We start from the raw sequence: 16,578 nt of genomic DNA, 5'->3' as shown, positions 1-16,578 counted from the left end.
TTACATCGCTTGCGCATTCGATCGATGCACGATGCATTCAAATAAGAATTAAGCTGCAATACGAGAGCTGCAATACATTGTTGATACATAGCAGGAATTCGTTCGAAATAATCTGCCGTTGCTGAATGAACAGCAAAAACAAGTATACGAGACATTAAAACAAGCGATGGACAATAATACCGGTGGTATATTCTTCCTGGACGTACCTAGAGGAACAGGGAAAACATTTGTCATTTCATTGGTTTTTGCCACTATTCGATCAAGATGTGACATAGCTTTGGCGTTGCCATCATCTAGAATTGCGGCGGCTCTTCTAGATGGCGGTCGTACTGCACATTCTTCACTTGAGATGAAACCCAATTTAAACACGATTGATACTCCAACATACAATGTTTCACGATCCAGAACAACGGGAAAATTGTTGATGCAATGCAAGCCCATTGTTTGGTATGAGTGCACAATGGCACATAAGATATCACTTGAAGCACTTAACTTCACACTGAAGAATCTTCGGCGAAATAACATTTATAGCGGCTTAATGATATTTTTGACAGGCGATTTCAGGTAGACGTTGCCCTTAATTCTCCGTGAAACGCCTGCAGATTAATATACTTCCCTAAATCACCTTTTCGGAATAACGTAAAAACATTATCGCTAACCACTAATATGAGAGTTCAACTTCTAAATGATCAAAGTGCTGCACAATTTTCCAAACAATTTTTAGCTGTTGGAAATGGAAAACTCCCAGTTGATGCGACATCTGGATTATTACTCTTATCAACAACTTCTGCCGATTTGTAGACTCTCAATTAGCTCTTATTGAAAATGTTTTGCCAAACATTAGTGAGAATTATCAGAATTATGCTTGGTTAAGTCAACGAGCAATTCTTGCCGGAAAGAATAATGAGGTACACTCACTGAATTTCACCATTCAATCAAAAATTGCTGGCGCCTTGGTTACATACAAACCCGTTGATTCCATACATATCCCGATGATGTAGTAAATTATCCAACGGAGTTTTTGAACTCTCTGGAATTACCAGGATTCCCACCACATAACTTGCATCTCAAAGTTGGTACAGTTATTATGATATTGCGTAGTTTGAACCCATCGCGACTTTGCAACAGTACTCGACTTTCGGTAAAAGACTAAAAAGTCGAATTTGATTGAGGCAACCATTATTAACAGAAAGTACGCAGGTGAAAATGTTTGTATTCCTCGATCTTCCGTTTGACTTCAAACGATTGCAATTTCCAGTTCGCCTTGCATTCGCAATGACAATTAACAAGTCGCAAGACCAATCGCTTAGTGTTTGCGGGATAAATTTGGATAATGATTGTTTTTCACTTCAATGGAACGCATAATTCGCGGACACGTATAACGCTTCGATTCAGTATTTTGTTTGGATTCACTTTCATTTACTTAATTCAACTAAATAACACTTAATGTTTGTAATCGAAATGATTACTGTTGTGAAATGAAAAATAATTTTTCCTTTTTAAATATAAAACAAAAAAAATATTTCTTCATTTTTAATCAACAAACGAAATGTTACATAAAACGATGACATCTGGTGGCGAAACGGAGTTCGCCGGGTTTGCTAGTTAAACATAAAAAAGATGACTGGCGAAACGGTATATTAGCTACCCGCAATATGCTAAACATATTGTCTATACGACGATGCATGGTTTAGAAAATCAAAACCAGATGGAACGAAATGGGAAGAGAAATAAGAATACTAACTGGTGGCGACACACGCCCGCAAAAAGAGCCTGATCGATTGAGAAGCTGCAGGAAATGCTTGGAGGCTTAGTACCAGGGAAACAATGGAGCATATCTTGTATAGAATTGGCAAGGCTACTCTGAAAGCATCTGGGGTCCCCCCAGTATGATACATTGGAGGAAGTATTTACAAGGAGGCCGTCGAGTTTGTTAAAATTAACACAGGCATCCTAAACGATAACTACTCCTCTGGGCCATCTGGAACCGCAAAGGACCAAAATGGTTTATGCGTTACTATTGGCCTACCAGAGGAATCTAACCTAAAAATCAAAAGGACGTTCAAAATCCTGATATTTTTATATGGAGGCTGAAACAAGTTATCATACGATTTTATCCATTTTAAGCCGCTACTAGTTATATAGGGGTTATATATCCCCGTTGTCGTTGTCTTGTATACACATTCAGGGCTGTTGTGAAATCCAAGGCAAAATTGCTTAGCTGTCAGAATAGCAAACCAATTCTTATTTTAAATAGTGTCATAAAATCTGATTGGATTTCCGTCTTTTCGAACATTCGCAAAACCAATATTGGAATCAGCTAAAGTGACAAAACTTGCAAATGAATGCAATTGGGTGCAATCCTATTATATTAAAGTTTTTAATAAGTTCCGAATTAAAGGAAGATTTTATGAGATAACATTTATCGAATGAATAAAGACGCATTTGGGTGGTAAATTACGTTTATTACGTTTTGAAAAACCAATATTGGAATCAGCTAAAGTGACAAAACTTGCAAATGAATGCATTTGGAAGCAATCCTATTATATTAAAGTTTTTAATAAGTTCCGAATTAAAGGAAGATTTTATGAGATAACATTTATCGCATTTGGGTGGTAAATTACGTTTTGTATATATTATGTGAGGGAGGAGCCTTGTTTGGAAGCTTTAAAAAATTTTAATTTCGTTAAAAATTATCTAAGAATATTACCCCAAACATATATAGATGGGAATTCGAAATATTGTCGAAGCTAGAAGGGAAATAGTGACCGAGCGTTCAGAAAGCGAAAACTTTGACCACTTTTTTTTCAAATTTTAAAAAAATTTTGGATTTTACACTTTTTTTTTTTGATATTTTCCGTCGAGGTCATTTATTTAGGATTCTTCGGACGTCTTCTTTGAATTGAATTTCTGTGTCTGTTATGAAATAGCAGCGCTTTGCAGAACTTGTGCTGGATTCTCTCTACTTTGAGAATTGAGTCCGTGAATGGGGACCAGATCACTGTTCCATATTCTAGAATGGGTAGCACTAATGCTGAGAACAGGCATGTTAATGAGCAATTGTTCTCAAATTTCCTACACATACGATTAATCAACCATAGTATTTTGCTTGCCTGCGAAGTAATTTTTTCGATATGTTTCTTGAAATTTAGTCTTCTGTCAATAGTGGTCTCTGATGTCTTCGACTTCCGTAAGTCTTTGGTTATTCAAATTGTAGGTTAAAGGTACCTGCATATGCGCACGGGTGAAGGACATCAGTGCGCATTTTTTCACATTCAGAACAAGTTTATTTATTTTACACCAGTTATACAGCTCATCTATATCGTTTTGTAAGATGTGAATATCAAGAACGGTGAAAATTTTACGAAAAATTTTTAAATCGTCGGCGTATAATAAGTACTCAGACTGAAGTTTCTTCCCAATGTCATTCACAAATATGTTGAAGAGGTCCAAGGTGGGATCCCTGGGGAACACCAAATGTGACATCATACTCATCTGAAATGATCCTTACTTGCAACCTTCTTCCTGTTAGGTACGATCCACGATAAGTCCACTTTGTCGAATGCCTTGCTAAAGTCCGTATATATTTAATGACCTGGAATACCACTGTTCATAGCCTTGAAGATTTAATTGACATAAGTATATAAGTTTGTTGTAGTGGATCTGCCACCAAGAAATCCGTGCTGTTTGGGAGAAATGATATTTCTGAATGATGATATCAACTGTGGCAGGACGATTTTCTCAAACAGTTTTGCTAATGCAGATTGGATACATACAGGTCTATAATTGGTGACGTCAGATCTTGGGCCATTTTTGTGGATGGGACTGATGAACGACGATTTCCACGCCGATGGAAAGGTTCCGTGATGAAAAGACTTGCAGAATATATGTGTGATAGGTTCACAGAGCCCGGCAGCACAGTTGCGTAAAATATATATTGCAGACCATCAGGTCCTGCTCCTTTTTTTGGATCCAGGGCCATCAGCTGCTTAAAAACTTCATTGAAGTTGGCATTGGAATCATTTAGTTTCACATTTTCTTCCTTATCAGCAGATTGATAATGACCAACTCCGCTGGGGCTCACTGTATAAATATCTTTGAAGTAAGATGCGAAGATATTACTAATCTCCGCACCCGAATGAGCGGTTAGATCGTTCCATGTCATGGTAGCTAGGATTCCCATGCCGGTACCCCTTTTGTTCTTGACAAACTTCCAGAATTCAGTTCTATCTGAAGAGACCAGATTTTCCACTATATTAATTTCTTGCATTCGAGTCTCAGTTGGCTAAAACATCTATAATTTGACTTAGTTTTATTTCGCTTATATCTGGTATGCGCAGATTTCTTCAAGTTAATTTCATTTATAAGTTCTTTAGAGAACTAGCAGGGAAATTTACTTAGTTTCCTCGAATATACAGAGACAAACTGAGAAATACCTTCTTGTACTTTATTATAAAACCAACTAACCTTTTAATCTACTTCTTCTATTTTGCATAGCTCAATCCAGTTTGATCTAAAAAAGAAAGTGTTAAGACTCACATAGCCGGCTTTCTTATAAGAGTAAGATCTCCAGAGGCGGGTGATATTTATCCGCAGTCACGTAAGCAAGGGCTTCGTTGATTGAAAGATCCAAATTACTGAAACATAAATCAAACAGCTTATTATTTCTATTTAAGATGTGATTGAGTTGTTGACACTTAATCAGAGCAGTGGTATCGTACAGCAGCTTCTCGCAATCAGAGCGTGGTGTACTGCTGGACAAATTGTAGTCTCCCACTATCATGATCCTTAAATCCGGAAATTTTTCTCTCCAATTTATTAATGTTTCAGTATGGGCATAGTATATTTCAAAATTAGATGGTATATATACGCACCCAATGATGATACAAGCATTATCACCTTTGACACTTATGAAGATCTGCTCTAGGTTATTGTTTCCAATGAATATAAGCTCAACTTTAATTGTTCGTTTAAAAGCAAACAGGACACCATGTCCCATCGATGAATTCATTATTTTGAATAGATGAGTGAAGCCAGGACCCTGTGATACATATTACATCGTACAAGCTACTTGCCGATGAGGTTAGGAACTGCCTCAATTTTTTCCTTGGACCGCGCGTGTTCTGGTAGAATACTTGTAGCTGCTTTAGATTTCCTTTCCTCGACGACTTGGCGAAAGTTTGCATTAACAATTGTAGGCGTGCCATTCACGTATTTGATGCTTTTGTTTTTCACGCCATTGTCATTCAGCAATTTAAGTTTTTCCCTTAGTGATTGTAATTGCGACTGCTGAGCCGAAGTGAGATCTGACTTGAAGGAGACTCTTGTGTCAGGATCAGGTTTGTGTCTCAATCAGCAAAGGCCTTGACCGATCGGGTGTTGGACGCCCTAGCCTGTGTAGCTTGAACGATTTCACATTGTCATGGAGCTCTTCGGGAAGAACTGATGATAACCGTGCTCTATCTTCTTCTAGACGTACTTTACCGTTTGTCGTCTTGGATTTTGTAATATTTAATGCGATCACATTGGCTTCCCGCTCCTTACGCTCATTGATCCCCGTATTAACCTGCTTTGTAGGAAGTGTGGAGAATGAACTTAGTTTGTCTTCTATCTCCGCAACTCTTTTATCTAAATGTGATCACTTTTTCGATATAGCATCGTTCAGTGTATTTATCTCACTCCTTATATCTGAGAGGTTACCCTCAATAGACTGATTAAATATATCAAACTTCAAACTTCGACTCAATTTTGCTTGAGAGTTTGATCAGTAAATTTTCGTACTTATCAAGGGACTTGTCGTCTCTAACGTCACTCTCACCCTCATCTAACTCAGAATCTCGCTGGGCATCTGATATCCTTACACTAACCTCTCAAAGACACTTATCGCATTTCCAAACTGTTTTATTTTTTAAGACTTTATTAGCTGTAGCCCTTAAGTCTTCGCTGCTGTGCCCGGTACACCGAGCATGATGCCAGTAGCTGCATTGAGCACATTGAATGCTGGAACCTTCTCGAATAACCTTGAGACAAGCCCCGCAAGCACATTTGCTGGTTGACTTTTTAGGAGGTATAATCCCCGTATTTATTGTTCACTTCGATTACTTTCTCCTAACTAACAAATTTGTTTAAACTTTAAAGCTATTCGCTATTAATAATTGATAATTTATCCTTAAATGGAAAACGATGACTTTCGGTAGAATTAATTTCTTTAGTTGAATTGAATTAATTCGTACATTCGTATCGTGCTGGTCATTTTAAAGAATTTCACAATTTATTTACTAACTATACATTTTTAATAAAGCAGCATTTAAGCACTATTGGTACAATTATAAATATTATTTCAAATTCAATTTAAAATTTTCAAAAAATATACAACATCAAAAAAAGACGTGAAAGTAATATTACTTGAAAAGTTCATAAAATGTTTAAAATCAAACGATTTGGAAAATTATTCAGTTAGAAGTGGTATCTAACTGGAAAATTAGTCAGTTAGAAAAATATATATGTATACATGCAAATATGTGCTGTACTCATAACGTGTCGTAAAGCATCGTAAAATCATAAATTTATAAACTAGTTTAAAAAATTTGTGGTTGAGGTGCATACTAAAATAAGTTTACGCAAATACAACTCTGAACGCTATGTTTTCGGATCTTTATAACCTATAACTTTATGAGACTATATGAAACTCCTATATATGTATGTATCCTTATTAAAGATATTCAATGCATTAAAAGTCTAAAACAATGCTTATTTTCCTATTTTGACACTTCTATCTACTATAATAAGGGTTGATACTACTTGATAATTTACACAGTAGGGGAATTCTCATGCTCTTGCAAGATTGTAGATTGCAAAAATCCTATACGAAATATACAAGGGCACGAGAGCATCCATTGCAGAATCTAGTGATATATGAACGGCTGATTCGGTCAAGTTATTGCAAATAACTATTGTGCATGGCTATTGTGAATTGGCGCACCTTCTACATACAATTTTAACAAATCATTACAATTTAAATAAAAGTTATAAAATCGATTTAAAATTTATCTTCCTCAACAATTTAACGTCTAAATAGGTCTTTATGTAAAATGACAGCTAAAACAGGGCTGCAATTATATTTTTGCGTGGCATTGCACGCAAATAAACACAACAGACCAAAGTCTGACATATTTTACAGCCCTTGCAAATATGTTTCCGCGTGTGTTTGTTGTTGTGCCGTTGTATTAGGTGGAAAAATCTGCAATTCTTGCACCGTGCAAGGGTTTTGTAAGAGCAAGAGAATACCCCTATTATTCTGTGGTATCTAAACATACATAGTTAAATTTGCAGGCTGCACTTACGAAATTAGAGATGCGTAATAGTGTGGTTATTCGGCTGTACTGAATATGCGAAAACTATTTTATCAACCTTAATTTTATTGTGCACAACTTATTTTAATTTAACTAATACTTCTTGTTTTAACCAGCTCTATTATATTTTCGTAGTCCGGATGTTTCACAAAAATTTCGGTCAAATAACTAAATGTAGGCCGATCTTTAGGATTATATTGCCAACAGTTCTCCATAATAGTATAGACATTATTAGGGCAAAATTTGGGTTGCAACAGACGTTTTCCATCTTCTATTATCTTTACAACTTCGGAACCAAGCATTGCACCGTAAGGTACCTCGCCTAATGAAAACATCTCCCATAATGTCACTCCGTAAGACCAAACATCGCTGGAATGTGAAAAAATTCCATTTTTGTAGCTCTCTGGGGCATACCTTGGAATTATAAAATTTTTAATCAAGTCATAGTCTATAACAATAGGGTTACCATTTAATCGGCCATCTACCGCCATGCTGGGCTTCATAGAAGTCATTAGATGATCCCAGAGCACGAGATAAACCAAAGTCACTGATTTTTGCTTGATGAAATGATGCTAGTAGAATATTTCGGGCGGCTAAGTCCCGATGTACGAAATGTTGAGATTCTAAATATTGCATTCCTAAAAAAAAACATTTAGTTTATGTCATAATTTTTGATCTGTTATAATATACCGCATGCTATTTGAGAAGCCCATAGTTTTAATTCTCGATTTGGATCAATTTTTCTAACATTTTTTTGTATGAAGAGTAACATTGACCCTAGAGGCACAAGCTCCTGTATCATCATTAAAGTATCACCTTTAGATAACCCAATTAATTGCACTATACAATGGTGCTTTAAATGCATCATTACAGAGGCCTCGCGTAGGAACTCTTGCTTACTAGTTCGGCAGTGTTCATCTCGTAACGTTTTGATTGCAATTTCCACATGAGAATATTTATCAGTAGCTCCTAAAACAGCCCCTTTCAAGTACCCACGATATACGGAACCAAATTCGCCTTCACCAATTAGTTTTCCCAATTCAATATTTTCGTTGGAAATGCAGTAGCTAGATATTTCATTTTCACTTTCGATATTAGGAATACAGGAAGAGTCAAAGCCTTCCAAGTCACAGAAAACCCCTCGTGACTTTTGAATAGAAATTCCTTGTGAATTAACCTCTTCAAGATGTTCTTTTGCTTCATACGTTTGTTTGTAAAGTCTGAAATTATCCATATAAAAATTTTATTTTAAAATATAAACAAACAATTACAAAACATTAGTTATAACAAGTAAGGAAGACCTAAGTTCGGGTGCATCCGAACTTTTTATACTTTTGCAACTTACAACTTATACAACTCCTATACTTACGGACACATAAGAAAAACGAAAACCATTATATGTAGTATACATATATTACTATACATGACTTGGAGCACTCAGTGCCCATAATATTTCTTTATATATTTGTATGAAAAAGAAATCGATGCCTTCACACGTGTTTTCCCAGTGCCTTTTGTTGAAAGAACGAATAGGAAAGCTAAAAGAATAATACATGCAAATATGCATCAAACAGTTAAAAAAAAACAAGACACAAATCCGGATGAATTGTATGCTTTTAGTGCAATATTTTTATACTCCGGAGCTGAGAAAGCAAACTTAGTTCATGCTAAGGATCTTTTTCACAAAATGAGCATGCCCTTTTATAGAGCAGTGACGTCACTGCATCGGTTTGAGCAATTATGCCGTTTTATACGTTTTAACGATTCCCGGACTCGCGCTGAGAGACGATACGATAAATTGGCGCCTATTCGTCATGCATGGACTTTATTCTTGGCGAATTTGACGATACCATTTGTCCCAGGTAAAGAATTGACAGTTGATGAGCAGCTACTTTCACCGAGAAACCGATGCAGTTCCCGCCAATACATTCCCTCTAAGCCTGGAAAATATGGCATACAAATATTTTGGCTTGTTGACGCAAAAACCAACTATCCACTTGTAGGCGAAGTTTATTTGGGTACACAGCCTAATGAACAGCGCAATCTTGTTATGCGACTCAGCAACCAATATTTGGACAGGGGTGTGAACATCACGATGGACAACTTTTCCACAAGTTATGAATTGGAGGAAGATTTGCTTGTGCGGAAAACCACGTTGGTGGGCACAATACGAGGCAATAAGCCATAATTACCAAAACTATTTACATCCTCTGAAGAAGCAAATAAAAGGGATGTATTTGCATCTGTGTTTTGTTTTTCAAAATCAATGCAATTAGTAAGCTTTACAACACATTCGAAAATGTACTAATGCTTTGAACTGCTCATTTCAGCGAAGATGTAAATCCTGTAACAAAAAAGTCACTAGTCATACATGATTATAATGAGCACAAAGGTGGTGTTGATACTGTTGACAAAATGCGCTGGCCCATGGCACCCCATAGTGTGAAACCTGCAAAACTGATAAGATCGATGATAAAACAACAGCAGCTTTTGACCATTGCCTTATTCCGACATGCATCAAACACTATCTAAGGACGTGTGAAAAGTGCTATTTTGCAAAATTCAAAAATGTCGAAGCTGACATGGACTCAGGCAATTATGAAGATGTGGACAATATTCCAACAATATCTACATCCAATCAAAATATATCAAACAGACAGAGAAGAATTTCACCCATTTGAACAGTTCGAAAATAAAACTTTATTTTATTTTTATATTTTTCAATAAAAATACATTTGTTTCTAGCAATAAACCCAATTTTCATTAAATTATTTGCATAAACAACGAAATATTGGCTTTTCTATAAAAAAAAAAATCTTAAAAGTCAAAATACATTACTAGGCACTGAGTGCCCAAGTCACGAGATTAAGTTGTACAGCTTTGTCACGGTTCTAAGGTTAATAATAAAATGATCGAAATAGATATTGAATTATGAAATACATATATCAAAATGATCAGAATATGAACGCCATGTCTGTCTTTTAAGTTTATAACTTTAGAAAGTTTAGTAGTAAGAAAGAGTTATAAAAAGTAAGTGTACTTATAAGTAGACGTAACCAGGCGAATTCGCAGTAAATAGCTAAATTTATTAGTTATGATCGTACAGCCCCCCTTGGCCTCTTTGGTTAATATTTTTTTCTGTCATATAAAGCGAGATCTCCTATTTAATTGTAAATAGGTCGCCTCCAAGTAGGTACATCCTGTGTAATGCTAAATGATCTGCGGCTTTCAATGGAGAGGTAAGAAAGAGGGTAGCTGCGCCAATTCCCACTTTCAATGAGGGTGGTCGAGTAGAATCCTGGTCTACCTCCAATATATGAAGTGCAACCCTCTACAAATAGGCAGTGTCTCTTGTAGGAGAAGTTTAAGAAGGTACCAGATTGGAGGTCATGGACAAAGTGGATATTCCATTCCGCCCTTGGGCTCGGGTCTGGTTTCCGGCCGAGCTTCTAACACAGGAGAAATCGTGGAGATTATTAGATATTGTAATCCTTCGCTGCCCACGCACGATTGGTGGGTTATACGAATCGAGAGATTGTGGACGGCCCTCTTAAAGAGTCAAAGGGTAACATAAGCTATGAGTTTGATAGACTGACTCTAAGTATCCTCCCTATGGTTGCCAGGGCGGACGACTCTCAACCCCTATTGCGGCAAAGGAGAAGGAAGGGGACGCCCTAAAAACCAGGAAGGGGAAAATATTCGTGATTTAATTCCATTTTTTTACCGGGAAGAATATTTCAAGTTACGGTAAACAACACAAATAGCACTCGTAAGTCAAAACGTTCTAAGTATGGATAACATGAAAAATATCAATGTTGTTAGTTGCCAGATTACAACACTAGTATTGACAAAAAGCGAAATATAAGAAGCAACCTACGAATATTCTATGTCAGCGATGTTCAACGGCAACAAATATAAATTACTGTCAGTTAGATATTTTTTTATAATTTTCTTCCCTAAGGACTAAAATCATATGAGTAGTGAAATATTTACCGATTTGTGGAATTATCAGAACATATGCTCGTCTGAAATACAGATTCGTTGTGGGAGAATACAGACTCATCCATAATTTGCTCTTCCACTGCTGAATTGTTTCTAGGCACGTTATACATTTCGTTCAGTGATAAGTTATTGCTTAGGTCAATGTTAATTGAATTTTTAATCGCAGAAGGTTTATTGAAATCACCAGTGTCTGATATTTCGGCTTTAACGAAGTTTGTACAAAATGATAAACCTTTACATGGAAATTCTTCTACTGAACGTTGTGATGTAGGTGTGTCCGTATAAGAAGGAACCGTTTCGTCAGAGTTTGGGATTTTCGACTTCATTTTTAAAAAATTACTCAGCATCAAATTTGTAGTTTCTTTACGTTTCTTCTCAGGCAGAGCTTTTGAAATTGTTTTTTTAGATATACAAGTAGTTGAAACAATTTCTGTGTTGTCTACGTTTTCATTTAATGAATTTGAATTGTACCATTTTTTATGATGGCTTTTGTTTCGGGGGAGGGTAGAAAGTAGTGGTTGTGGCGGTTTGGGTTCTGGTGGTACTGCATATTTTAAATTAATTGGTAAGCCGTCGTTAAAACGCATAAAATGTTCCACCAAATGTTCCAATGTGGGTAGATATGGCCCTTCATCAATGTACAAATATTTGGACTTGAAGTTCATGAATAATTTTGATTAAATACTTAGTAAAGTGGAAAAATATTGCAGCTTACCAATTGTGATATTTTGAAGTTCTTAACCTGATTTTCAAATAGAAGAGTTAAAACAAATCCAGACCGATCAGAGTAGCGAACTAAAAAACTTCCTGAAGTATCAATTTTACTTTCTTCATGTCCATTGTTGTTGTTCACATTAACAGTACAATTCTTTCCTTTCGCAAATCTTAGTAAACTTTCAACAGCTTCTTCTCTAGTCAATGTACCATGATACCAAAGAGATCTTTTAGTTTGTGCACCTGGCAATTTGTAGTCGCGTAAATATTTTACAACATCTTCTTTTCCAGCTTCACGAGCTAAGTCAATTGGAAATTCTCCAGAAGTGGTGCGTGGTAATAAGGGAGCATTTGACCGTAAAAGTATTTTTACTGCATCAATATTACCGTTTTTGCATGCATCATGTAATGGGACATAGCCATTTTTAATGTTGCGCCCTTGAACGTTCGCATTTGCTTCAATTAAATTACAGATGAAAGCACCCGGTTTGGTACGGCATGCATACTAAAAATATATGTTAACTGTATCATACTTTATATATGAAAAACTATGTACCAAAATTTATGAGCTTACATGAAGGGGCATATTACCAAATGCGTCCATGCAATTAACGTTAACGTCTGATCCAAGTATTAGTTTTAATATGGTCTGATCGCTGTAAATAGCAGCTAAATGCAAAGCTGTTTGTCCATCTTGGTTTTTTGCATCAACGTTGCGATAGCCACACTTTAACAGCTCACCAACGATTGTCGCGTTATTCTCCTTGGTCGCTCGATGCAACAAATTAGTATTACCATGTCGACGGGCATCATTTGGAGGAAAGTCCTTTTTTATAAACTTTGTAAGTTTCGTTGGAAGACCATTGGCTGCCATTTGGTAAAATTCAACAAGAGATTCCAGACCGTGCAAGATCTTTACCTTAGCATCAATGGAAAAAAACGCGTCGCCGCCATGCCTTCGTATCTGATAGTGGCAAACTGTATCCTGTCAAAATTTTTACAAAACAATGAAGGCAAAAAAATTATAGGGCAAATCTTTGAAAAAACCCCTGAATTCGGTTTGAAATGGGTATGGCTGATAAAGGAAGTTATTCAAATTCATAACATATCGCTCCCACTCACTTATAGTAGTTGTATTTAACGTTCATAAATTCAATAATGAATATTAAATTAAACAATAATTACATAAATGAACTTAGATGCACGGTATTGTATATAGCAATTCTATTCTACGACTGGATGTAGAAGGCAAGCATTTACACGGATAGTAAGGCGGCACTACCAGCATTTTCATTCTACCGCTACAACACCAACAACTAGCATTTTCATCGCCGGAGTAGTAAACAAAGCAAAGACGGCTTTAAGCTAACTGGCAGGTTAGCTTGTCTTATCCGTAATTTGGGAATATAAAGCATAAACAATATCATATATCACATAGACGCTCAAGAGGGAGCTCAGTACTCAATTTGAACAAATAGAGCAGGATAAGTGCAGATCTATAAAAAAAATTAAGGATAACGAAACAAATATGACCGAACTATGACAGAATAAAAACCAAGGATATTTTACATAGATCCAGGAAAATATTCGAGGAGTTCAGGATTAAGAGGGTATGGTCGCAGAGGGGTTTCTCCAAATCAAGAATGGTTATAGGCACGAGACACCTATAGTTTTCAAGATATTTGCTTTCAAAGTTGAAAAATAACTATTTGAAGTACTTATTTTTTATACTCTTGCAGCCAGTTGCTACAGAGTATTATAATTTTGTTCACCTAACAGTTGTACATATCACCTAAAACTAAACGAGAAAGATATAGGGTTATATATGTATATAATATATAAGTGGTTAGATTTTTAATCGAAAATATAGCAAGAAAATTTTCAAAAGTGGACGTGGCGCCGCCTTCTAATAAGTTTAATATATATTCGTTAAGCACGAACATTACAAGAAGTGGTAATTTTCACCTCAAAAGCAAGCTATTATTATTGATCTGGAGAACATCCTCTATCCGAACATACCCATGTTATTCACGAAATCCTGGGACGGCATTCGAAAGCCGGTCCCATTTTACATATTGCTAACTTATACAGTATGTTAATTCCATAAAAATCTTTCGTTGAAATACGTTTATTAATGCAAGTAAATGATTGCACGATAGTGAGGACGATACGATAGGGAGTCTTCTCGAACGGCTCGAAAAGGTCCTTGCTGATCCTGACGGAGATTTTGGTGTTTACACAGCCGTATTAGTTTGGCGGAGATGCCAAATTAAGACATCGCGGCACAAAGGCAGTTCCTTTTTGAGCTGTCGAAAGCAGCTTTGAAATCGACGAAGAGGTGGTGGGTGTTTATTCTCTTTTCACGGATCTTTGACGTAATCAAAAGGGGGTCTCTCATCCGAGGCTAGTTGCTATTTTTCATTGCGTGCGTTTTTTTACGCGGCTGCTTCCAAACCCAGCGCACAACCCTGTTTAGGGGATACGCTAACCAGAGGATACTTCGTCGAAGACCGGAAATCGTGAGCTGCTTGAGCCATATGTAAAATAATCGTTTCTGGCCACTCCCAACTGAATGTCGATCAGATAACTTTCTCACTTGTGTGAACTTCTACTGCTGAAGAAAATTATTCCAGCTGCAGAACTTAATCGATACAATCTTTTACAAGAGTGTACAGCCGCTAGCGTATGCCGATGATATTGATATCAATGGCTTCAACACCCGCGCCGTTAGTTGTTAGCAGTGAACGAGCGCAAGATGAAGTATCTCGTGTCATCAAACAAACAGTCGTCGCTCTCGCGACTTGGCTCTCACGTCACTGTTGACAGTCAAAACTTTGAAGTTGTACATAGTTTTGTATATTTGGGAACAAGCATAAACACCGCCAACAATGTCAGCCTGGAAATCCAACGCAGGATAACTCTTACCAAGAGGTGCTACTTCGGACTGAGTGGGCAATTGAAAAGTAAAGTCCTCTCTCGGCGAACAAAAGCCAAACTCTATAAGACGCTCATAATTTCCGTCCTGCTATATGGTGCAGAGGCTTGAACGATGACATAAACAGATGAGTCGACGTTGCGAGTTTTCGAGAGAAATGTTTTCGCAAAAGATTCATGGTCTTTTGTGCGTTGACCACGCCGAATATCGCATTCGATGGAACGATGCGCTGTATGAGATATATGACGACATTGACATCCAGCTCTGAAAGTATTCGACGCTGTACCCGCCGGAGGAAGCAGAGGAAGAGGAAGACCTCCATTCCGTATGAAGGACCAGGTGGAGAAGGACCTGGCGGCCTGTTGTTAACTCGGTTATAATCGCGTAAGCGGTGTTTACGCCAGTAAAGGAAAAAAATCATTGCAATGAAACGAATGAAAAACAAGTAAGCAAGACTTAAGTTCGGGTGCAACCAAACATTTTATACTATTGCTACTTTCAAGAATCAAAGCCATAGAAATACTTTAAGGTGCAAAACCAATCATATAGAGTAAAGCCAGCTAAACTCTTGATATTAGTTATTTAGGGGCTAGGTCAAGTTTTTGCTCAAATTTGTCTCTTTTAGATAATAAAGATACTCTCTTATGAATAAAACACACTCTCTGTTTTTCACTGGGAAAACTCACATATTGCGCGATATATGCAGTACAAAGTCACCTCGAAGTTCGAAATTCTTTATATTAAGTACATGCGAGCTGAGGGAAGTATTGATCCAATTCAAACCATTTTTGACATTCAGAAATAATAAGAGAAATATTATCCCTTATATTCAGTTATGTATATCACACATTGACCGATATTTTCGGTCAAAGGAACTGGGGTCTAAACAGTTTGGGTAGGATTTGAAAATTTTTTCGTCATAAGGTGGCATACACTAAAGGCATTTTTCGTTCAAAATTTAATGCCATCATATTAATTGCTTCTTGATTTATGCACTGGAATGTAACAAAATTAAGTGGAATTTAAAATCGGAAGTAGGCGTGTTTATTGTCCGATTTCACTTATTTTCACTGAGTGACATGGGAAATCGTCCAATTTTTACCTCGTCCCCTAAAAACGCTTGTCGTACTAATCCGTCGGCAAATTTTTACGTTTCTGGATTCAGTTATTGATTTATAGCACTTTTAGTAGTTTTTCAGTTATTACATATTGAGTGAACGGGTTTTTCATCCGAAATCGATTTTTTTTTTTGGACTAAGGAACCTGTATACCATGTTCATCAAGATATCTCAATTTTGACTCCACTTACAGTTTTCACGGACGAAGGGACGAACAGACAGACAGACAGTTAACCGGATTTCAACTTTTCTCGTCACCCTGATCATTTATATATACACTTGTGCTCACACAATTAAGCCACATAAACGTTATGGTGTACAAATTCATAAAAGTTGAATTTTATTGATAAATCGGAAAAAAAAAGTTTCACAAAATTAAAAGAAAGTACTTAAACTTTATTGTACTTATAGTTTTTTAAAGGTAAATTTTAATGTAAAAGCAAAAATCTGTTTTCTT

At 36.6% G+C, this 16,578-nt stretch overlaps 1 protein-coding gene across 2 annotated transcripts in view; it reads right to left on the bottom strand.

Moving 5' to 3' along the window:
• Positions 1-7,398: 7,398 nt before the first annotated feature.
• LOC108970256 (tyrosine-protein kinase shark) overlaps positions 7,399-16,578 on the bottom strand; it is a 14,301-nt gene continuing 5,121 nt past the window's right edge. For both annotated transcript variants that reach the window (XM_018935541.1, XM_018935542.1), the window contains 6 exons: positions 12,643-13,053; positions 12,070-12,573; positions 11,346-12,007; positions 8,043-8,572; positions 7,819-7,990; positions 7,399-7,766 (listed from right to left, as the gene is read on the bottom strand). In XM_018935541.1, the coding sequence (XP_018791086.1) occupies positions 7,442-7,766; positions 7,819-7,990; positions 8,043-8,572; positions 11,346-12,007; positions 12,070-12,573; positions 12,643-13,053 (2,604 nt within the window). In that variant the 3' untranslated portion in view covers positions 7,399-7,441. The remainder of the gene's footprint in view (positions 7,767-7,818; positions 7,991-8,042; positions 8,573-11,345; positions 12,008-12,069; positions 12,574-12,642; positions 13,054-16,578) is intronic.

The sequence above is a fragment of the Bactrocera latifrons genome, unplaced genomic scaffold, assembly GCF_001853355.1.
Source record: "Bactrocera latifrons isolate USDA-ARS-PBARC rearing strain unplaced genomic scaffold, ASM185335v1 scaffold_293, whole genome shotgun sequence".
NCBI lineage: Eukaryota > Metazoa > Arthropoda > Insecta > Diptera > Tephritidae > Bactrocera > Bactrocera latifrons.
Note: the sequence above shows the minus strand (reverse complement) of the source record. Positions and strands in the feature narration are given on the sequence as shown.